This window comes from Fulmarus glacialis, unplaced genomic scaffold (genome assembly GCF_000690835.1).
Source record: "Fulmarus glacialis isolate BGI_N327 unplaced genomic scaffold, ASM69083v1 scaffold46509, whole genome shotgun sequence".
NCBI classification, from domain to species: Eukaryota; Metazoa; Chordata; class Aves; order Procellariiformes; family Procellariidae; genus Fulmarus; species Fulmarus glacialis.
Genome location: NW_009233488.1, coordinates 53,755 through 77,643, shown reverse-complemented (window position 1 = coordinate 77,643; position 23,889 = coordinate 53,755). Strand labels below are relative to the sequence as shown.

At 48.2% G+C, this 23,889-nt stretch overlaps 1 protein-coding gene across 1 annotated transcript in view; it reads right to left on the bottom strand.

Moving 5' to 3' along the window:
* Window positions 1-910: 910 nt before the first annotated feature.
* PTPRS (protein tyrosine phosphatase, receptor type, S) overlaps window positions 911-23,889 on the bottom strand; it is a gene marked incomplete at both ends in the record, with an annotated part of 76,109 nt that continues 53,130 nt past the window's right edge. Inside the window, 12 exons of the mRNA XM_009585328.1 lie at window positions 911-1,036; window positions 1,117-1,243; window positions 2,200-2,378; window positions 2,846-3,131; window positions 5,140-5,294; window positions 5,424-5,543; window positions 6,126-6,301; window positions 9,083-9,206; window positions 11,937-12,034; window positions 18,703-18,815; window positions 21,664-21,821; window positions 23,629-23,844. Of these exons, the coding sequence (XP_009583623.1) occupies window positions 911-1,036; window positions 1,117-1,243; window positions 2,200-2,378; window positions 2,846-3,131; window positions 5,140-5,294; window positions 5,424-5,543; window positions 6,126-6,301; window positions 9,083-9,206; window positions 11,937-12,034; window positions 18,703-18,815; window positions 21,664-21,821; window positions 23,629-23,844 (1,878 nt within the window). The remainder of the gene's footprint in view (window positions 1,037-1,116; window positions 1,244-2,199; window positions 2,379-2,845; window positions 3,132-5,139; window positions 5,295-5,423; window positions 5,544-6,125; window positions 6,302-9,082; window positions 9,207-11,936; window positions 12,035-18,702; window positions 18,816-21,663; window positions 21,822-23,628; window positions 23,845-23,889) is intronic.

The window sequence follows — 23,889 nt, the reverse complement described above, 5'->3', positions numbered from 1 at the left end:
ATAATGATGCAGCTGCTCATGTTGCAGTTGACATTTCTGGAGTCGGCTTGTCAGTACAGCTCTATACTCCTGGCAGGTGTGCTGAAAGCTCTGACCACTGCAAAGACAACACAGATGGAGTCTTCAGCAAAGGAACATTCAAGGTGAGGTGGCCTCTCTATCAATCTTGAGGAAGAGTTGCCGTAGTGTCAGAATTACAGCTGACAGGAAGATAAATCTTGTTCTACCAGGACTGATGAGGCATCCTCCTTCTCAACCTTGCAAATAGAATTATCAAGTTCTACAATACTGGCAACCTCAAAAGCAGAGGACTCTACTCTGAGAGTGAGAGTTACATTTGCTAAACAAATTTCAGAAGGTACTGAAATGTTCCTTTGGAGGAGAAATCTGACATTGAATCTAAGATTGAGTGAATGTGCCTCTTCGAATATGAGTAAGGGCAGTTCCTCTTAAAGCCAGAGAAGCGTACATTTTCTGTAGAGTGCAGAGTATCCTTTGCAAGTCTGTTTTTTTATTAGCTGTTTGGGGAGATACTATTTTCTGCTTTAATCTCAAATAAGCTCCAATTAAAACCAAAAGCCTGGTACATCTCTAACAAAGTGACTCACTACTGTGATTAGTGAGCAGAGGTTAGAAAACAACTTTCAATTTATAAGAAGATATCTTCAAGTACAATCTGTGTTTGTGTGTTCTATTTCTCAACACAGCTAAGCTCTCCTCCACTGATGATAATCCCAGACTTTCAGAAAGAAAGCGTTTAGACCTCAGTCTTTCTTACAGGAGCCCAAACACGCCAAACTCCCTTTTTTTTAATGTAAGCCACCTTCCCTACTGCATGGGATTGAACCACTCCAGCCCAGCCCCAGCTATAACCCTCACAAGCATAGACTGCACGTTGTGCAGCACTTACTCTGGCATCAGTGACCTTGAATTCTCGCAGGATGTACTGAGGCATGTTGTATTCAGCCATGGGATCTACTACAAAGTACTGGTACCGGGCAGAGCGCTCTGCTGGCCAGTATTGATGGCACTTTTCCTGCCAAGGGGAAAGAAAGGCCTCTGTTAGTCCCTGTGCTGCAGGCTTCCCCCCCGTGCTTGTCCTTAGTGCGCACTTACCCGACCCATCTCCCGAAGCTTAGTCAACATCACGACAATGGTGGAGTTGTTCTCCCATAGCATCCGCCAGAAATCTTCAGTGGTCTCTGCCAGTGGCCCTTGAGTAGCAATGTATGCCTTCTGTTGTCTGAAAGACAGCACAAACCCAAGGGGTGGGTCGAGGGGGTGTGGAGAAGTGTTTGGGCAGAAGCTTTGGGAAATGCATACAAAGGCTGACAAGTAGGAGAACAAATGGAAATGCTGGGGAAGAACTAGAACAGTCCAAAGTCTGAAGGGGTGGGAGGTGACTTTGGTGCTAATGGCTTAAAAAAAAAAAGCCAATGGTGAAACTTTCTCTAGATACTGTTTCCAAGGGGTAAATCCAGATTACTCTCGCATGATGCCCTATATGGAAGAAGGTATAACATGCTGCATGCCGGATTCTTGGAACCAGAATCCATGTTTTCTGGGCCTGAATAGCACCAAGAATTCAACTGCCAGGCACAGAGATGCCCTAACCCCAGGCTGGTGCCACAGCCAGGGCCAGGACTGCTGCATGCACCTGGAGGTGAGGAAACGTGCACATGGGGTTGCTTTGTTCCCTCAGTTAGGGCTCAGCTTTAGCTGGCCAGCCTCTGAGCACACCAGTGGAGGGCTGCAGCTCCTAGGGCTGGAGCACATGGCATGTATTGCCTGAGTGAAGCTGTCAGAATTGCAACGTCCCCAAATCCCAGAAGTAATAAAAAGGTTAATCTGTTTTTAGAAACTGCCCAATGGCAAAAATCCACCCTCTCACTGATACTCTATGTTCAGGACCTGCAACTGGAGAAGGGTTTGGTTTGCTTTAGGGGATAAGTAATTTTAAGACCACAGAGAATAAAGCTTATCAGAAGTCTGTATTTGAGGCTATGTGTGGGTTGCTGGCCATCAGCAAGAGGGAATTTCCCTCTAGCACTGCACCCCTGTGTGCGGTATAGCTAGGTGAGGGGACAGAACAATAGATTACCCATGTTAAGACCTAGTCCATCCCTTAGTCCTTCTGCATCCTCAGACTCATGCACAGAAAACTCCCTGACCACAGCAGGGCAGCAAGGTGCTGTTTACCTGTAGCCATCAATAAAGCTGGCATTGATGTAGTCTGACCCTTCCACTCCTCTGATGGGCTGAAGGCAGACCCGTGTGGTCTCATATGGCATGATGTTGACAAGGCGATTCTTGAATTTGTTGCATGGGAGGTTGGCGCTGATGAACCTGGAGGTGTGGGCTTTGGAGTTTGCGAGTCGCTGAAGGCAAAAGCAGAGTCACAACCATTTGTTCAGCCGCCTTTTTTTTTTTTCTTGAGCCCTATGCCAGCCCACTTAACTTGCCCTCCATGTTCCACCATGTTGTTCTGCCTTGTGTGCCCTCCTTTTTTTTTTGGGGGAGTGGGGACAGAGTCCGAGACCTTTCCACCAGCAAAACTTTCAAAGAAAAAAAAAGCTTAAAAACCCAACCTAAAGAGTGAGCAAATTCAGTCTGGATTTGAAATGACCAGCCAAGCCTCCTGCAGTGGCAGGTAGGTCTCCCTAGGGAACTGCGGCAGCATAAGTCAGAAAAGTAATTACTTCTCTAACACGGAACCAAAAAGTTCCCATCAGCCTTATAAAGACTCCCTGTCTGCTACGCGTGAATGCCAGCAGAACAAAGCTCCTGTGAGGAATACAGAGCCTTCCCCAGTGACTACTGTCCCCATTCAAGCATCTACCATTACCTTGAACTCCAGCTCCATGCCTGTCACGTGCTCTCCGACTTCAATCTGTGCCAGTTTCTGGATGTAGGTGTAGAGATTCCTAGCTGGGACCTCTGTGTTGCCGCAAGCAACAGCCTCAAGCAAGGCATCGTGTATAAAGCTGTACTGGTCTTCTGTCTGTACCATGTAGTTGCGCTGTGACCTCATGAGGGTGACGTGCCCATAAATGTCCACTGTTTTCTCATGTTTTATCCTCTCTAGCATGGCGTCGATCACAATGAAGCAGCCGGTCCGTCCAACGCCCGCACTGGAAAGAAAAGGGAAAAAATGAAGCAATGGACTATTCTGCCACTGAAGAAAGACATTCCAAAAGGCCACCCGCGACTGAGGATGTTTCCACTGCCACAAGCAGCAATAAACACAGGCTAGAAACAGATGCACAGGGCAGAGAGTGAACAATAAATACACCCAGTGACTGGGAAGAAACCAAGCCCTTGTGAACACAGCTATTGATGGACTGAGGCAAAGGAAATCTTGGCAAATGAGCCAAATGTGTGGGTCCAGCCGTTTCACAAATGATGTTGTATTAATGAAACTGGTGCTGGCAAGTGCTAGTGCCCACTCACCTCTGTGTGTTGCTCTTGATAGTGTTGGAGGGTTTGGGACAGTTCTACAGCGTGCGGAGGAGGACAGTGGTGATACCAAAGTCACTGCTGCTCCGAGTCACTGGTGCTCTAGTGTGTGAGCACAGTGCTGCACTGGGGCCAGTAAAGCCTGCACTGGAACCTAAAAAGCTCTTTATCTGAGCCCCACCTGGGCCAGCGCTGCCACAATGGCAGGGAGAGGCTCCTGGATCAGAGCCAGAGGATGGAAAGATCCCTTCATCTTCTGTGCCCGTCTGTACGCAGAAGTACTCAGGCTTAGACCCAAAGAGTTTGCAACATGCAGAGGTTTGCTTCGAGCCTTGGCTCAGTTTAGCCAAAACTTTCACAACCAAGTTTGGTCTTACGTCACCCAAGGACAGGACAGAAGATGAAAAGTTGCCTCTGGTGATATGCCTATTGCCCCTCCATACTGATCTGCCGCGTTTCTCCTGCCTCTTCATCTGTGACATCCCCAGGACAGGGGAGCTCTCCTGGCAGACACACAATTATGACAATTCTAGGAAGGGGGCTCTAGGCTTGAACAAAAGGGTGGCATGATCTAAGAGCTTAAAAAGCATGTTTAATCACTCAGATCTTTCAGCAGCTGAGAAACTACTGATGTTGTAATGAGTAACATGCTTCACCTCTTTTCCTAAATGTTTTTGTGCATTGTGGTAACATCAAACTTGCATGTAATGGCATTTGTGAATCAGCAGGGGTCTGTGGGTCTATGCATTTGCAGCTGCTAATAAAGGGTTTCCTTCTACTATTTCAGTGCAGTCCCTTTTTTCATAAAGCCCCCTTGATCTCTGTTAATTAGACTGCCTAACACCTGAACCAAGCAGGTGACTAGAGCTTTGGCACAAATTTAGCAGCTGATCTGGGAGCTGGTTCTTGCACGTTGTGAGCTGACAGCTCTCTCTATTCATTTTCTGAGAGGTGCACGATAATTGCCATCTGCAAGGTTAGTGATAAGTTGCCCACTTACAAAGACTGTTTAAATGGCATCCTCTAAGAGAGGCAGGATTAGCTTTCCCCAGCTGCCTGTAAAATTCAGATGTCTTTCCTCAGTGCTGAGGGACCTGCAGGCTCCTCCACACCTTCCTGAGGAACACAGGGATTTATCTAAGTTGAGGCTGCAAGCATTCCTCCTCGGGTTGTAAATTGAATTAGGGAACGCTACCTGCCCATAGGGGCCTTCAGTTTGTCATTATCAGAATGACTGCAGCACTCAAAAAAACCCCTCTTTCAATCACTGTCAGCTCTTCCTTTGACAGCTGAGGCAACTCTGTCTCCCAAACACCTGATGCAGCAACACCAAGCAGCTTCCTAGGTTGCACTTGATCTTCCTCCTTTCCCGCTGTGACAAGAAACAACCCCTACACACAGAACCAGACGCCAGTACAGAGCAGGGTGCTTCCCGTGGCTAACAAGGTCTGAGTGATTTGGTGCAAACTAAACCACTCATCATCTCAGGAAATTCTGCGCTCAATGAAAATCCCAAATCTCCTTCTCAGATGCTGGCTCAGAATCCACTTTACAGGACAGCTCTCGCCTGCTGGGTTCTCGCTAGGAGACTGTACACGTCTCCTAGGTGCAAATCAACATCCTTCTGAACTTTTGCCTCCCTTGCAGATGGCCCCATGCAAGGGTTAGGAAGGAAATCAGTACCTGCAGTGCACCACAATGGGACCAGCATCAGGGGGGTTGCAGGTTTTCACCCGTCTCAGAAAAGCCAGGAATGGGGTGGGGTACTCAGGTACACCGTGGTCAGGCCACGCTGTGAACTGGAACTGGCGGACCTCCCGCTTCTCACTGGAGCCGTTCTGCAAAGTCAAAAGAGCACCAAGAGTAATGTGAGGTACGAGCACACTGCCGTACCCTGCCTGTGCTGTGTACGGAGAGTGTGCCGTAGCCCATCACCAGGGAAAAAACAAGAGCGGGAGAAAGCTTACCTTATGAAGGGAGAACGTTCGAACACAGAATGTGGCCAATTCAATGGTGTCGAGTAACGTCACTTGAATCATTCCATAGGTGTCTGTACCTCGGCCCGGCCAGTACTGGTCACACTTTATCTGGAAGACAGGAGGCATTGCTCGATGCTGGAACAAACCCTATGCTGCAGGGGAAGCTCGTTCCAGAACTGCCCTGATGTTGTTACAAGTGAAGCTGGCCAGGTGGCAAAGGGCAGGGAAGGTGCAAGAAACGTCTTTCCAGAGCACCATGATAGGGAGGGACCCGGCATGAAAAGCTCCTACTGACTAAGCACAAGCTTTGATGCACCACATCCATCATGTAGACAATAGACTGGAATGATCCTGAAGATTAGAGTGAATGTACCAGGGCTTGTTAAACCAGAGAACTGAATGTGAAACTTGCCACATGATTAACTCCGAGACAGACCTACAAAGCATGCAATGGGATTGAGTGTCCTCTTCTCTTGGAGTTGTAAAGGAGCCTGCAGCTTTCCAGGGTGAATGGTTTGGTTTTTTTTAAAAGCAATGAATCACTGAACTTTCAGGGTGCTGGCAAAGCAGGCAGAAAGCCCCCACTGACATGAATGTGGGCTGCAGATGAAAGGGATTTGCTGTTCCCCAACCCTACCCTCCAAACCCCCAGGATTATGACTAACTAGTCATCCCTCTCATGCATCTTACCCGTGATTTCTCTTCCAGCTTAGTCATCATAACAATAGTAGCTGAACGCTGCTCCCACACCATCCTCCAAAAGTCTCCAAAGGTCTCCGGCAGAGGCCCCTGCGTGGCAATGTAGGCATTCTGCTTCCGGTAGCCATCAATGTAGTTGGCGTTAATGTAATCACTGCCCACAATTCCTATATTAAATCAGCAAAAGCAAGTTAGTGAATCGCACAGGACTTTATATAGTTGGAAGCACGAGGAGATCTTTGCAGGAATTTTGTTAGAGAGAATTCCCCTGCAAAAACACCAGAGCCTTCATGGCTTGGTGGGTTAGAATCACAGCTGGGAGTAACAGGCTCTTTGCAAGTTCTTCCCAGCTGAAGCTCCTGCCTCGAAGGTCTGCATTGCAGGGAGAAAAATAACTTCTTGCAAAAGATATTAAAGAGACTGAATATCAAGCCTTGAAACCATGGTCTTCTTACTGGTGTTGCTAATAGGAGCAAAATTCGTGGCCTAGGGCTCTTGCTTCGCTGGTCTCAAATAGGACAAAACCAAGTCCTCGTCCCAGAACGCCCAGAGTCTGGGCAGCAAACGCATGGTCGATGCACTGTGCAGTCCATCGTCTAATCCCAGGCAGCGAGCTACAGCTGGACAAAGTAAGGAATAAAACCAAGCTTGATTCAGTCAGTAAGGCTTTGAAATTACAGGCTTTGACTTGCTTTAAATTGTCCGCTGTCGTTTTTAGGAGTGAGGGTTTTTTGCTATTCGCATGAGTTACACGCTATTGAGTTACAGCTGCTTGCCTGTGTCCTTGCTTGAGGGGTTCGATATGAGTGGCAGGAGATACTGCCAGAGTGAAGAGGGTGATTGGGACATGGCAGGAGAAAACTGCTCTGAAGTTAAAATGGACACTGGCAAGCACTGATGTTCAGGTTCAGCTTTAGAGAGCCTCTGAGATTGGCATGGAAGATCCGCACTGTTTGGCGATTTGACCCACTCCTAATTACAGCAGAGTGGCTGGCAAGGTTGGCAGGTTTCTGCTAACCTATGATTAACTCGGTACAGAATGCTTAACTCCTGTCTTGAGGGGGAGCCAAGGGTAGGGAGCAGTACCAATATGAAATTGGGTTGCTAGTCTTCATCCTGCTGTAGCAATAGACATTGCTTCTTCTGTTGGCAAGGTGCAATCCACGCTGAATTGCCTGCCAGTCCTCAAGGGTACTTGGTAATTTCAGCTGCTGGTAGAAATGGCTTTTGATTAAACTCCTGGAGGGTTCCCTGCCCCCATTCCTTCCCAATCTGAAATTTCAGGAGGGAAGGCGGCTGTGCAGCAGCAGCAATGTGATCAAGGCTGAGCTTCCGGAATTAATCTCCTCTCCAGCCCCCTCGGGTCCACTCTGTAATTTAAAATGGTGGTCATGAGCTCCTGCAATGTTTCGCTCTGTGACAGGCCCAGTTACAGAGAAGTCATGGAATTAAAGCCACTGCTTCTTCCTGACCAAGCAGACAGTGACAATCTGCAGCCTTGACAAATCCAGATTTAAAACAAAGAGAAAGCAACAACTAATTCCTCCAACTCCTTTCATCTTCCACCCCTCAGCATAAAATACAGCCTGGTAGAAAGAAACACACCAGCCAAGACACATCAGAACCTCTCGGATACTTGAAAATTAAACCTTGGCCCATCATACTTGCACCATTGGTCCCTCACGATGCCACCTGGGCAGAGTTAGGACTGCTGCCTGCATCCAGCCCCGTGCTTCTGCTTTCCTAAGAGCCAAGACCAGACCAAAGCATCCTTCATTCCTACACTTGTGTTCTTCTCTTTTCCCTTGAATGACAAGGCAACTTTTAAAAGACTTTGCTTTCCTTGGCTCATACAATATTAATCTCAGAAGAAAAACAAGCCAGAACACAGTCATCTTCACAATGAGAAATGTTTAAAATCCTCTAATGGCAGACAAGACCAATCCAGATTTGTGCAGCTTTTTGGCAAATCACTATGATCTGTTGTTACCCCAGGAACAGCTCTTCCACTTCCCCGCATCCCTCAGAGTTACCTCAGCAGAGGGAGATTATTCTAGCAATTCCCTTGTCACGAAGGCTTCTGAATTAACCTTTACATTCACCGGGGGTTATTAGGACATCCCATATGCCCTCTGCTCAGACGATCAGCTCTTGGCAATGCAAGACTGGCCTTAAATACTTTATTTGTACAGCACAGCCACACACAACCCGAGACAATGAAACTCAAATGTTATCTCGGCAGCAGCAACCAAAGCAGGTGCCCTATTAAACTCCTCTCCACCAAAAGCCTCTCTTATCCTAGCATGCACCAGAGCCACTCTGTCAAGAGCCACGAGTTGTGAAATTTAATGTTAATTTTCTGACTGCACCATCACTCACGTAAGAAGCTCAGGGAACAGTTTATGACCTACCAGGCTAACGCTTTCTTATTCTTAGCCTTTTAGGGGCTAGGACTGCAGCAGGAGCTGCATATCAAGTAATCTTTACGTCTGTTCAACTCAGCAGCCACATCTTTGCTATGTTGCTGACACTCACATATGTACAATTAGCCCTGTGCTTACTTCTCATTCATCCGCCGTACAGATACACTCCACATCCATTGCCACCCACTGCCCTGTTCCCGCTCTCTCTAAAGCACTATGTGGTCTGAATTCTTCCTGCTAGTCAGAAACGTATTGAGCAGGGATCTCCAAGTAAAGGCAAGACAGGTTCTTGACAAACCAGCCCTTGGAATGAGAGATGGCAGCTCCAGGGAATATGTCAGTCATCAGAATTTAATAAATGCGTGGTTTACGGAGGTATCTCCTGCTTGCTAAACTCCCAGGGAGATGCTAAGAGAAGAATATAAATGGAGGGTAACAGGGAAAGGAGAAGAGCACGCACCGTATGTTTCCCTGCAGCAGCTTCAGCCTAGCACTAACATGTAGGAGTAGAGATGCTACAAGTACCTTCAATGGGCAGCAGGATGACGCGCGAGTGGTCGTAGGCAATCACGTTCGCGTAACGGTTTTTGGGCTTGTTCACTTCGAGGTTGGAGTGCTCCCAGGTGAACTGCTGGCCAGGGTCAATGGACTGGAGGAATTGGGAAAGAAAACAGAAAAGTCAGAGAGGAGAAAAGCAGCAAATCATGCTCTGAATACCTTGTTCCGTGTGGGACAGATCATGGCTCTGAAAATCTACCTGAGGAATGCAGCATTCACCGTTTGCTTCCCTCAAGAACCGATCTTTGCTGTGGGAAAGCCCCAGCCCAGTGGCACAGCATGCTCACGTCCCATCTCCCTTGGCCCCAAGCACACCCAGAGCGATACCTGAGATAATTCTCCCTCTGGCACGATGCAGTGCAACCCGGTGGCAAAAGCATCAGTGCAATTTCAGGCTGCAATACAGAGGCCCTGGATCATACTTCTGCTGAGGCTGCACCGGATTAGTTACAGCCCTGCGTTACTGACACTGATAAACGGACGGCAATTGGGAGAGAACAGGAACAATCACATCAGGATGTGTTTATGAAATGATGAAGAGGCTAAATCTGTGCATGGTTAAACTAAACAATGATTAAGAGGGCATAAACATACCAGTGTCTTGGTGAGTACTAATACCTGGAGAAGAAGATATTTAAGCTAGGACAAGGTTTATAACCACATGTGCAAGTGGGACATGAAACATCAGAGAAAAACCTTGCTGTCATGGGCAGCAGGAGGGGACCTGCTCCAGGAAGAGCAGAGACGGCATGACTTGGGACCACAAAGTCTCAGTGCCGAAGGTCTCCCAGGTGCGAAGGGGGGAGAAAGCACCACGGGAGTCTGGCAGGGGCAGGCACCTGCCTGCTCAGTGGGGCGGGAGGAGTGCATCTCCCCGGACAGAGAACAGGTAAGGACCCTGGCCCTAAGAAACGGTATCAACATGGCTTTTTCCTATAAGGGATGAAGAAGTAAACAATGAAATGCACTGGAGAGAAAAATCCTCTCTCTCTGTCCTGGTAATTTATGCCAGGTTTGGTGGTTGGTTTTTTTTTTCCTGAAGTCCAGCTGTCCCAGATATGGAAATTAGGTTAATTACGTTTACCTCTAAATCCTCAGCCAGAGAATTAAATAAAACAAGGGCTTAATTCCTTCATCATTTTGCAGAGCCCTAGGGGTTTGCCTCAATTGGAGGCTTGGCAGGAGCGTGCCGAGTTGTGTTTCCCGCTGTTTGCTCTCCCTCTCCCTGCCTGCCACTCCTGGCTGGTGGGGACAGGGTCCCGCACACGCCCGCCTGGATTCGTCCCTTTGAGCTCGCAGGGGTCAGGCCTTGCCAGGCACCCGCTCCCGCTGCCCTCCCCTGCCTGTGCTGACCCCAGAGCCCCCCGGACACAGCTCAGCTGGTACAAAACCACCCGACACCAACGTCCTCTTGCACTCTCGCTGCGGAGCATTTCTAACTAATCGGTATTTATACTGTTGTAATGTGTCTGTTTGCTCTCTATCCCTCTAATCTCGCCTCGCGTTCATTTCATTAGCGATGTTTGTTTAGCTCTGGCTCTCCCACTAGAGGAGGTTGTGCTGGAACGAAGCCAGGGCACTTGGGATATTACATTATGCAAATCAGTCTTTGAAATCTGGGTAGAGCATATTAACAGGCTGCTGCTCCCCCCTCACCCCAACGTGGGGTGAAAGACCCCAGCAGAGCAAATGTGCCTTCTCCAACATGCACCCCCTCCTCCGTGGGTGCGGAGCTGTGAGTACAGAGCTGCTTCACGCATGCTGATGTTTGCAAGCCAGACCGGGGAGAAAGCGTCCCAGAACCAGTCCTTTGTTCAGAAAATATCCCCTCGCTCTCTGCCTGCAAACAGAACTAGGCAGTCTAGACTAGTTATTAGTCTAAAAATATTGGGGCGTTTTATGTCTTTGAACAACAACAACAAAAAATTCAGTCATATGTTCAATCTGCAATGAAAGCAACCCCCATGCCGATGGCCCTGGCAGCACTGGGCATTCGCACTGGGATTTAACCAGTGCTGATGCAGCCACAATACCGCAAGCGGACAGGAGCAGGTTTGTGCAAGCACAGAACCCTTCCCCGTCGGGTGACAAGGATGCCATGCTATGTAGCGGCAGCGGTAACGTGGGGGCTACGATGCTCTTCGCCTTCCCCCCTCAGTCTGCCTTGGGACTGGCCCAACCCGTCAGCCCCAGCGAGGTGGGACTTTTACAGTCTGGGATAGTCATTTGAAATGCAAGTCCAGCAGCCACAGCTGGTCACCTGCAGGAACCCATTTGAGTAACCAACATTAGCAGGAAGGAGAAAAAAGAGCACAAAAACCCCAGACAAGACAAGAAAGGCACAAATCATCCTGTTTTCTCAGCTTTAGCTCTTTTGGCTGCTGATCACCTCAACTGTGACTACTGTTCATCTCACCTAACTTCAGCTATCTAAAACTGGGTATCGCATGCCTTGGCTTGGTCCTCTCCGTGTTCAGCAGCAAGACACAGGCACCCCCAAGGACAACACCTCATCCCACGGGTCTGGCAGTCATCTTCTAGAAATGCATCCCCCTTCATGAAGGGAGCCCAGACCCTGACCAAGGTGCCCACTCTTTGGACAGGAACAGCTCATGAACCAAGCCTCTTTCTTTTCTATGATCTGGAATCGAATCTAGCAAAGCACTGAGCAAGTACTTAATTTTAAATACATAAATAGCTTTTTTATTTCAACTAACCAGATCCTTAAAATGAAGCTATGTTTATTTGGATGAGGGCCTGTCTGAATTTCCTAATTCCCTGGCTCTGAAAACCCATGCACAGCACTCACTCTTGCTCATACCTCATACTCTTGGGACAATTTCAGGTTATCATTAGCTTTGAGATGCTCTGTGTGTTCAGCCAGCTCAGAAACGGGGATTGGTGGGTGGCTGAGCATACCTAAAAGACAAGACAGCAGGAAAAGAATCTCATTTAATAGTAACTAAAATTCACAACTGTTGCACATTTTATAAGAAAGAAGAAACAAGAAAAGAAAAAAAATTACAATGTAAGATCTGCAATGAAAGTAGGAAGGTTAGAAGAGAAGAATTCAGGGCTCGAAATTGTGTCCTTGGAAGTAAAAAATAAAAATCAAGGAAATTAAAAAAAACAGTAAAATGAGAGTGTTCCCGTGATGGCCCCATTTTCAATATGTAAATCAGAGCAAAACAAAAAGGAAAATCCGAAGAGCAGATGCATGTTAGCGATTCCAATAGTGGACTTAAAATGAGCAAACGCTGCCAGAGGAACCTACGCAGCAAATGTTACAGCACCCGCAATGATCATAAACAAACTCCAACACAAAAGAAGGGAAGGGGCAGGGATCCAGCCAACCATGGTGATGTGGGGCAGGGAAAGGGAATGCAGATGTGGGGAAGCAGGGGAGGCTTTTCAGGAATTGTCCTTTGCACATTGGCTCTGTAAGTTTCTTGGTAAGCTCATGGACGCAGCAGTCTAACCTTCATTGCTCCAAGAGTGCAACCAGGTATGGAAATGTCAAGCACTAGCTCCTCTTCCCACTCATGGCCGGTGGATGATGTTCCTTCTAGAGCACGGCCCGCAGAAGGCCAGCGCTGCTCTGTCCTCACCCTCCCTTTTCCACCGGCGGGGCAGGCTGTACCAACCCCGTTGCAGTCTCTGATGGGGATGTCATTACCTTTTGTGATGGAGAGGCAAAAGATCCTCTTGCCCCTTCTCAGTCTGGGGGATGGGAAACAATTTGCTGGGGAGACTGATGCCTCATGACCCTCGTTCACCTACTGCCCTTGCAATTCTCACCAACACTTAGTCGTGCTCGTACTGAGGCAGACAGAACTGCCAGAGAACAGACTCGGATCTTCTCTGAGATGTACTGGTAGTGGAAGAGCAAAGCTGCATCAGACTGGGCAGACTGAAGGCACATCTCAGCCACGAATGGGGCTGAACAGCAAAGGCAGACCTGGGTTTCAATCTGAAGTGTGATTTGCACATCCTGCTCCGAGAAGGGCAGCTGGAGCTCTGGAAAGAGCAGGGATCCTTCCCGTCCTATCATCTCAAATAGCTAAGCTACAAATCGAGGTGGAAAAGCGCTCCTTGCTTTGCTCATCTGCATTGGATCATGTTTTTCCAAAGGCTTCCCATGCTGTCTGCCAGCCGATCCCGCTACAAAGGACGGGCAAGGACAGCAGCATGCTGAGAAGCCCTGGGCAGTGCCCCCAATGAGAAGGACAGGAGTGGAGAAGAGATGGAAGCCAGGGAGAATTTCGAGCCCCGTGGTGTTGGTGTGTGACAAAGCAGCGGCGGTGGCAGCAGCACGGTCAGATACTCTGAAAACTCAGCACAGAGATGGCAAAGCAAGCATGACATCCTCAGTTTTACAGTGACTTCTAGAGAGATGCTGCCTCTCCCAGGCCTGGGGACAGGACGAGTCTGCCACAGAGTGGGGATTTGAGCCACCACTCCAACAGGTTTCTCCTGAGCTAACTAGACATCTATTTTCAGCACAAGGAAGTCTGGCTGAAAATAGATGGTGGGGGGGAATAGACCAAAAAAAGCTCACAAAAATAATCCCGAAGTATTCCCGAGGCTGCGCTGGCTCCATTCTACTCTGCTGAGGATCAGGGCAGAAAGTCTCTCCCGGCTCATGGAGGAGAAGCTCCTAGTTAATCTTTTGCTGTCCTGTAGCCCATTGCACCTGGAAAAGGATTTCTCCTTTGCTTCCCACCCTGGACTGGAAGATGGCTGCCATCCACCCCAGTACCACAGCAGTGGATGCAGACTGGGGGCGTTTGGAGGAACTGGTCCTCTCTCTGCCCGCATAGGATGGGAGGGCCACACTGACCGAGATGCCCGAGATCAGAGACCAAACCAAGTTAGTATTATAAACACTCTTCTCAGTGTCTGTTGTTCTGCCGCTGAAAGTAAGGGCTGAAGAGGGCAGCAAACATACCTTGAGCTGTAGCATTACAGCAAAGCCAAACCCTGCTCAGAACACTTCTGGTAACTCAATAAGCTGTCTCCAGATCTCTGCTGGTCACCCCCTCACTGACTTCTTCCCACCTGGGCTGGGAGGCAGCCAGGCAGCTCTCGGCCCAGCTCCCACCACCTGACTGCCGCAAAAACCTGGAGATTATTTGCTGAAGTATGCTTAGAAACATAGTGCCGTAAATGAAATCCCAAATGATGAACACGTAGGTTAAAAGGAAAAAAATAACAACCAGAAAACCCAGTAATAATGAGCAAGCAAGAAAAAAACTCCCAGATTCTCTTTGGCTTAGAAGTCATGGAGCAATATGTTGTCCTTCCCTCTGAGTGAGTGAGCTGCATGGGAAAGGCCCACTGTGCCAATCTGGAACAAGAAGTCACATTCCCCTTGAAGGCGTTTCACAAGTTTCCTTCATAAAAGCTCCAGGAAAAATCCTCAGTGTGACTGGTTCCTGAAAACCAGCTCTGTCTCTTTGCTAGGGAACATCCTGCCCTCACCTCCACCCCGCTGTAAACAGACACTGGCTGAGAGCACATGGGAACTTGCCTTGTTTTGCTGCTGTTAAAGACAGAAATCTCCTTGTCGGATCGATTTCTAGGGCTCTTTATAACAAAAGAAGACCAGAAACCTCTGCAGCGATAAACACTTTCCTGGTCAAAATGCCAAGTGCATCGGGGTTCCCATTAAGATCCAGGAGGAGTTTGGTATTAAATGAGCCAGGAGCAGTACTTTCCAGTGGTACCAGCCAGAACTGCTGCGTCAGCTGCAGCAGCTTCTTTTTTGTCTGCTTTAATTCAATAACTCTTATTTAAATATGAAGAGAAATGGCTCACCGATTCCTCTGCTCAGTGGCTTCCTGGCTACCTGCGGGGCTGCCACCCAGGGAGACCTCCTGCAGCGGCAAGGGTGGCAGAGGGAACACTGCTGTGGGCTGAGGTGCAGCCAAGGATCAGTGTGGCTTGAAAAAAACCACACAAACCCCCTCTGTTACAATAAGGGGGTTGAGGGGGGGTGACAGGTGGACTGGGGCAGTACTGACAGGAGTATTCAATACCAAAGAGACCAATATTTGCATTAAACTATTCAGAAAAATATCCCAGCCCTCACATCTCCAAGCACAAGCAGCATCTGTGATTCTTCCCATTTGTCAGCTAAAACCTCACATCTACTTTTCTGCCCAGCATAAAAAATAAAAAATAAAAAAAAATCAAACCCAAAACCCACCGAGCAAAGCTGGGATCTTGGCTTCCAATGGGGATGAAGTCTTTCAGAGCCAGTTTCATCTAACGTTTCAATCACTTGAATCTGTCTAATCTTACCACAAAAGACTTGATTCTCTGTACACCAGCCAACTCACAAGAAACATCACCCTAACATCTGTTACATGGGCCAGAGCCCATTTATCCTTGCAAAATCACCACGGCTGGATGGCACTCTGCATGAAACCCAGGGGATGTGGAGGACCATGAAGAGGCCTCTGGTCTGTGTGCTCCTGGAACAAGTTGATGCCAAGGAACAGACACCTGCCACAGATAGGAAATGGCCCTTTTCCTCATCTGACATGAAAAGGTGCCTGGGCGGCTCTCTCCAAAGAGCGAGGGGATTGTCAGCTGCAGCTCCATCTTCTTCTTTTCCCACATTACGAAGCAACGAACACAAAAACACAGGCACGCACACATACAACGCTCACACACCGGTGCACAAAAGATTGCTTTCTGCCCATGAATAAGTATGAGGGACATTTAGCCAAGCTTCAGAAATGAAACATCTTTGACAATGGGGAGAAAAGGAAGCCTGGAAAGCCAGGTCTTTCTCCTGGGACAGCAAAAGAGACACAGAAGGACGGACAGTGTCCCACGCTGCTACCAGGGACTCTATTCTGCTGCTGCTGCTGCTACCCTTGTCTTGCAAAAGGCCTGTTATTTGATACTGTAAAACTGGAAGCGCAGTTCAGACAAACAGATGGCACAGAAAAGGGATGAGATGGGCAAACACCGCAGGAATACAGAGAATTCGGCAAAAAAAACGGTAACAGGAACGAAACAGAATTGGAAAGGAAAGCGACAGAAGAGAAAAAAAATAATAAGGAGGGGGAAATGAAACCAACAGGAACAAAAACACACAGGAACTAACTTTCAAAGTCAAACTCAGGGTCACTGAGAGGGCTGCTCAGACCAGAATCTGCAGAAAACAGTAAAAAATAAATAAATAAAATATACACTTTTTAAAAAATTTCATGCTAATAAAAAAACAAAAATCAACATAAATCTAAAGAGGAAGAGAAAGTTATTTTTTGTGCTGATTATGCGAGGACAGGATATCTAGGATGTGCTATGTTTTCCCCTCTCCGAGCTACACAGATGCTCACGCACACTCCCATTCCCACGTCCCCCCTCTGTTTTGCTGCTGGGGACAGGATAGAGACTCTGCTTGCTAGACCCTGGGTCACCTGGCTGGAGAAGAGCCTACAGGCCTCTTCTAAACCGCAGTATCTTTAGTTCAAATGGCTTTAATTCAGACAGCTCCTATGGAGTCCTCCCTGCAAATTGCACCACAATCTCTCCATCATCACCAACACACTTCAAGCTCGGATTTTCCATCCATTTCCATTTTCACCCAACTGTTGGCAAAATTCTGTGGGAGGCAGGTGACCAACTCTCCCAAAGCCTTTAAAACCTTTTACTGCTTTACAAATTACATAGCAGAATAAACTAGCTAGATAAAGTCTTTGGCTAGATAAACTTATACAGAAAAGGTGGCAGCATCTTTCTAAGGCTAGACCGGACAAAGCCAGGCAGAGCCTTAATTGCAGGTTTGCATGTCTTAGCTACCTTTTACAAGCCTCTTAGACCAAGAATTCAGAGGTATAGCATGACCAAAACAGCAGGGTCAACAGAAGACAGACTCACTCATCTATTGATCACGTTAACTGAAGCTCAGAAGTGCCCTTAGCTGAGTCCACTATCCTGTGGGGACAGGGAGAAATACCCAGTAAGGGAAACACATGAAACAGCACTCCCAGCTGCTTCTCAACACCCAGGCTAAGCTGGATGGCCACAACCTTTTATCTTTACTTTTGTCTCAGCATAGGTTTCACATGGGGGGTGCAGCTCTCTCTCTTGGGTCTTCATCACCACCTCGAGCACCCAGAAGCCAACCTGAACACTTCCAAAGGGAGCTCCTGTTTGCACCCTGTATATAACACTAAGCCCAGACAAATGCAAACTGCTGCTGAGTTGCAGCTGGGGACACTCAGAAGAAGCTGCTTATACAAAGGATGAAACAGCTAGGACAGCAGATTCTCTCAAGCTTTCCAAGCAGTGCTCTGCTCAGTCCCTCACACGCTCAGAGAGACAGCAGACTGCTCTCCTACTGCAGATCTCAAACACCTTCAGACTCTCCTGCAAGAGTACCACTGAGTAAGAGCTGATTTAGCGACCTAACTGCAGCTGAACTGCTCTGCATTTAGTCCCTGCATACTCGATTAAACCTGCTTCCATCCCTCAGCTGAGACTTAATCATTCCTAAGCTTAGGCTGATACCAATGGGTTGTTCCTAACTCTTTTTGATACGAAACCCTCAGCTCACTGCTGCCTTTATGCTTCCCCAAAGATCCCTGCCCTCTGGGTACCTACTGACTTGCCAACCTCACCCTAAGAATACTCAGACAACACTAAGGACAGGACTGGGATGGCAAGGGGAAACAGGAGCTGCAGAAACATTACTAACAAGCACAAAACAGCAAAAAAATAAACTGAAAACAACAGCCAGCCCCCAAAAAGCGCAATAAATTCCCTTCCAAATCCTCAAGCACCAGAAACTCAGAGGCAGAGGTGTGTACCAGTGAGCAGGCACTGTTCGGCATCACCAAGTGTCTGTCTGCATGAGGACATGTCCATGCCGGGCCGTGTCAGTGTTGGCTTGCAGAGGTGCCATGCAGGCAGCTTAGACATGCATTTACAGGGGGACACACGTGTACAGAAAGGAGGGTGCACCGAGCTTCTCTGCCCAGGAGTTAAGTGCAGTGAGACACTAGCTCAGTGGCTGTTTGCAGTGATGGCACCTGCACTAAGCGAGGAGACGCTGCCTCGTCTGCACAAAGCAACCAGCTGCCTTTCTCTCTCCCCACAACCCAAGGGGCAGGCCTGACTCCTCACATGAGTGTTTTGGCATATATGCAGAAAGTGCCAGTTACACATGTGGCTGGAGCAGATCCACCCCTGGGGATCTCCCAGCACAATGCACAGCACTGCGCAGCAGCATTGGTGGTCTGGCAAGCTTGGCACGGCCATGGCACTTGCAGTTGCGTACTTAGCCCAGAATGCACCAATTTAGCTGGGTATCCAGGAAAGCCTTTCTTCCTGCCTTGCTAGTGCTGAGTAGAGCCTGTGCAAGGCCCCTGAGGTTTCCCAGCAAAGGTTTCTTTTAGCAGTCTTGCTTAGCATAGACAAGGCTTTGAGGTTCCTTGGCTGCATCCTAGGTTAGCACTAGGTCTCAAAGGCAGCACTGCCGCAGCCTTCACGCAGGCAGGAAGGGGCTAAGGAAAGGGCAGTTGCTCCACTCCTGCCTTCCCAGTGAGAAAGGCTGGTTTGCAGCTGGTTACCTGGAGTTTGGAAGTTGATGCGCCTCATTTCCACAGGGTCCTTAGGGTGGTGAGGGGTGATTTCAGCATTGTTCAGGAGGCACTTCGTCCGTGGCTCTGAATCTTTCCGTTTGCTTTAAAAAAAAAAAAAAAAACAAAACAAAAAAAACAAAAAAAAACCAGAAAGACAAAGCATCTTAGCTTACGGGCCTTTTAGTCTTTTCAGCTACTCAGGCCATGTTCAGACCTGAGTATAGCTCCCACTGAAATCAGGGCCAGATACAGCCAAGGATGCAAGTTACATAAAATGCATCACAAAAGGGATGAGGTTTGGAAGGTTTTGTCAGTGCTGTATTTGATGGGTTTACAACGGCCCAGCAGCCCCTCAGCAGCTTTCAGACAAGTCTGGAAGTTCCCCCTTCTCACAGCAGAAGTACAGACAGGCAGCAAGGAGCAGCTGAGGTGCTGTGAACTCACACCTCAGCTCCCCTGCACAGACAAGCCTGCACTGAACTCTGCAGAGCTCTGCAAGCAGAAACCTTCCAATTCTGGCCAAGCCATTTTCAGCCTGAAAGAACCACAGCCAACATAATCATTTGGAAAAGTACAGAACCTCCTGCCCATGACCTTGGACATAAAGTACTGATATTGCTCTGTTGGCTAGTTTAGGAGCTCTCAGTGCCTTGCCGCAGACAGAGAAGTCAGAGCAGTGGTCTTCAACCTTTTTTGATCTGCAGAACCCTAAAAATCTAGGTTCAAAAAACAGTGTAGACACATCCTCTCCCATCACAGCTGTGCCTGCTGAGATCTGTCTCACCTCCTTGCCAGAAGCTGAAGCCCGCACCAACCTGCCAGCTGAACTGCACATGTAAGTGCTTCCTAATATATTTTGCTCAAAATGGGTTAGGTTAGCTGAAGCAGTTGAAAAGTCTTTGCTGACCTGGCTCATTCTCCTTGAAAAGAATTTGGAAGCAAAGCCCAGTGCTGATCCAAAGATGTGATAACCTCTGGCAAGGGAACAGTGACAAGCTGCTGGGAGCAGAACTTCTCCAGCGGGCAGAAAATGTGTACCCGCACCCTGAGGCTTGCAAATATTGTCCTCGCCCTTCTAGCAAGATGGCTGTAGAGCTCCTTGCCCCTCCCGCTTGGGTTGCACAGAAGCCTCCAATAATATCCCTGCAGCAATAATGGCAATTACTTAGGCAGAGAGGAGGTTATTCAGTACATTTTTAGCTGTCTCTTAAAGTCATTAATATCTAGAAAAGTGGCATGAGCCCTGCCAGCACTGCATGGGGCAGCATTTTGGAATTACACCACTTCGCAGTTCGGGAGTAGTTTATTTTTGCTGCAGTTCTGAAACTGCTGTTAATAGTTCATTGGCTAAATCCATCAGTTACTTCCAGTGAAAGTTCTCCCAGCCTTGGAAATGGTTCAAAATAGTCTCATTTTTGCAGTCATAAACGAACTCTGTTAGAAGTTCCTGGCTGATGGGGCAAGAACAGCTTTTGCAACGGGGTGAGGACAGCTCAGCTGGTGAGATTCTGCTTCCAGTATACCAGTGGCTCAGGGACAGCCTGTACAGAGCAGTCAGACATAGAGAAAACCCGCTTTCACCTCTGACTGCAACACAAATGGGTGTTTCTCTGCTCCATTAACCCAACATTTTATGAGCCTTTTACTGTCACTGCTGCTCAGCTTGAGAAAGGGCCATTATATTTAGGAATGGACAAGCAGGAGAAAGCGGGGCTTTCTTTGCTTTTTCTGCTCTGATTCAAACACGGTCCCGTGCTAGTCTGACACATGGTGTCTGTTAGGACAGATCTAATGGTAGGAACTATACCAACAAAGCCCCATCACCACAGACAGTAAACACTCTCTAACACACAGCAAGAAAGAACCTAAGTAAATGGCAAATCTGGTGCTCTTACCTGTCTGGCTTGCTGTCCAGGAAAGCAGTAAATGGAGAGAAGACAAGACAAATGTTCAGGTTAGAAAGGACTTGCAGAGGAAAGGGGAAGCATTTGCTCAGCTCTAACCCTGGTAACACAGGTGGAAGGTGGGACCAGCAAAGATTACCCATTTAGATCAGTGCTAATGAACAGCAACAAGGACCACCTGAGTCCCTGACCCCAGAGCACTTGTGTGTCCAGCAGCTTCACACAGGCTGGGATGCAAAAGACACACCCACGTGCATAAGCAAACACACCTGTGCAGATGAAAGATGGAGCAGGGTTAAGAGAGCTCCCTCCATCCTGGGTAGTAGGTGTCTCAGCTAAGGACACCCCTGCATTGTCCATAACTGCCGTCCTGCCCCTTTTCTTGATCTATTTTGCTCAGCATCTGCTTCCTTTCCTGTCCTCTTTCATTGCACAGTGTGGCCTGTGTGTGCTCAAGGGGCACCCATTACCATCCACGCACCATGAGCTGCTCTGAAAGCCAAGGAAAAGGGAGAGATTTCCAGGGGTTGTTCCTTCCTCTCTGCTGCAGACTCACATTACACCGCTGCTGCTGCCGCTCTTGTCTCCCAACTCTGAAAACCAGTTTGGGAGCAATGGAGGCCTCTGCTGATCCACAGCACAAAGGTGCTTTCTCTGCATCACCCCCACTGTGCATACACACACACAGAGCGCACAGGAAGGGGAGCCCGAGGTGTGGCTGTGAGCAGCTCTTCTGGAGGAAACAGGTGAGACACCTGACAAACTCATTGCACACATGCCACAACAGACTGTCTACAGACAAGCACAGCTTTACTGAGAGTGCCATGGGCTAGACTTGGAAGCAGCAAGTCCCTGCAACCCACTGCTAATCTCTCCTGTGCCAGTCAGACCCTTCCATTTCAGCATTTGTGCCTCAGGGCTCCTCTCTCTGGTGCTGGATTTGCCCTCAGCTGACAACTATAGGACCAAAGAGGAAATTCCCTTTAGGGGCTAGAGGTGGGGACATTCAGAAATGTCACAGGTCTGGGCAAGAAGCATCTCTTACTTTTTGTAGAGTAGAATGGCAATGACAATGCAGATGATGAACACTACGGCCAGGACGGGCCCGATGACCCAGATCAGGCCCTCCTCTCCATCAATGATCGGCTGTGGATCAGGGTTGTCCAGCTGGATGGGGTCGGAGAAAGGACTAGCAGCAAAAGTCTGGAAGACACGAAAGGTTGTGGAACAGAGTTCAGAGATGGAATGGGGACTGAAAACAATGGGCAAGCATACGGTACTGCACAAGAGAAATTGCGTGAGAGGATGTGAGCTCTCTGCAGAACAAACCAAATAATAACAGAGAAAATGCCCTCTTCAATCTATAGAAAAAACTCCTGTCTGTGAGCATCCATGTGACAGGTATCTTCCTCCTCCAATGCTCCAGCCAAGAAAGACCATTGAAAGATCACATTCACTTGAAGTTGTAGACTGGCTTATGCCTATGGCTCACCTAATCTTGTAGCCAAGAAGGTGCTTTTAGAAAACCAGTTGACTATGCCTCTGTTCCACCACATCCCTGAGCCCTCTCCACTGCCACAAACACTTTCTCCAAGCTTTCATGAAACCATCTGGATTTTGACAGTCAGATGGGATTACAGAGAAAGAGGGAAGGGATTAAAACAAGAATTAATGCTTAGAAACCGCCTGGTCTGTGACTGAAAAAAACCAACCCTTACAATTAAATATAAATTAATAAAATGCAATATGTCTCCTCTGCTCCCTCTGCAGTGAGCTGGGCTCTTGAGGAGAATTAGAGGCACATTCAAACCCATCAGAGTCCTAACTAATGGGCATCGCCTGCTTGTTCTCATGAGTGCTACAATCTCCCCACCCCAGGAAGGCTTCATTCCCTCCCATCTTACACAGAAACTACAGAAACTGAAATGCATAGAGGAGAACCAGCATGCCCTGGTGTGAGTGAAAAGTCTGGGACAGGACAAGAACAGGAGATCTGGGCTCTGGGTCCTTGAACTCTATCAGCTCTCACCAAGACTGAAAAACTGCTACATGCTTGGGAGCTGCTGTGAATCCAGGCCGTTGTGAGTGAGTATGCAGTACCTTGTTCTAAAGCAGAAATTACTACAAGCTGCAGTAATCCGATTGAGAAACCCATTCAGAAGCGTGTCAGCCTAATCCTTTAATATCAAATACACAACTAAATATTTATTTGGGGAAAAACCCTCTGAAAATCCTTAATTTCAAATAGCTCCCTGCTGTAACTCCATAGGGGGATTTAAAAACAAAAAAGTATTAGACTGCTTCCTATTGTGCATGAGGGAGGAGGGCAGGTAAATATTCAAACAGTTGTTTTCATAAAGCCAAACACAGCACCACTGAAATCAGCAGAGGTGCTGAAGTGGTAAAAAGAGCAGAAAACACATGCAGTTTTCCATAAAAAAATGCTCCCCTCTCTGCTTGGCAGGGAACTTAGTAATGACCAGGGCATATGACATGCTGCTCTCAAAGCAGGATGTCTAGGGTTACTGCTCTAAGGAATACAAGGACAGCCTTTACAAGACATTACTCTTTGTAAAGGGGTTTGACCTGGGGATCTCTGAACTCGAGTGTAGTCCTGAGTGGATAGTTCAATACTCCCCATTCTGGATTCAAATCTGGAGCCCCAAGTGTAGCAAGTCCTGCCTATGAAGACTGGCAAAATGTAGCAGCAGTGCACAAGATGCTTGCGTCATTTGCCTGTCTGCTTGGAAGAGCACGTTTGCTGCATGCAGACAGAAGCACAGACAGCTCCAACAGCCACATGCAAAAGCTCCACAGCTGGACTGGAAGGTCTTCACAAAGAAAAAAAACCTCAAGCTCTGGCACCTGGTGGGAGAGAGTTACAGAGAATGCCAGGAGTGCACCAAGGCTGCTGGCAGCTCTCGAGGGAGCAGCTGCTGTCTCTGGTCGATCATGGGGACAGAGGGGCACAAGAATCTGAAGAGGGCATGAGAAAGCAGGCAGCACTTACAGCCTCAGGTTCCTGGAGCACTGCCAGGATGAAGATGACATATTTCTGCCCTGGCTCCAGGGCTCTATTCTCGAAGTTGTCGTAGTGCTTCATGTCCCCCAAGATGAAGTGGGAGGGGAGGGAGCGGAAACGGGCAGCAATGTAGGGCTTGGGGAAGTCCAGTTGTCGGGAGTGACGCAGACTTCGGCGTCGGAGCCTGGCAATGTCTTGAACGAGCTGGAGGAAGCAAAGGAACACTCTGAGCCCTGATGCCTTCAGCAT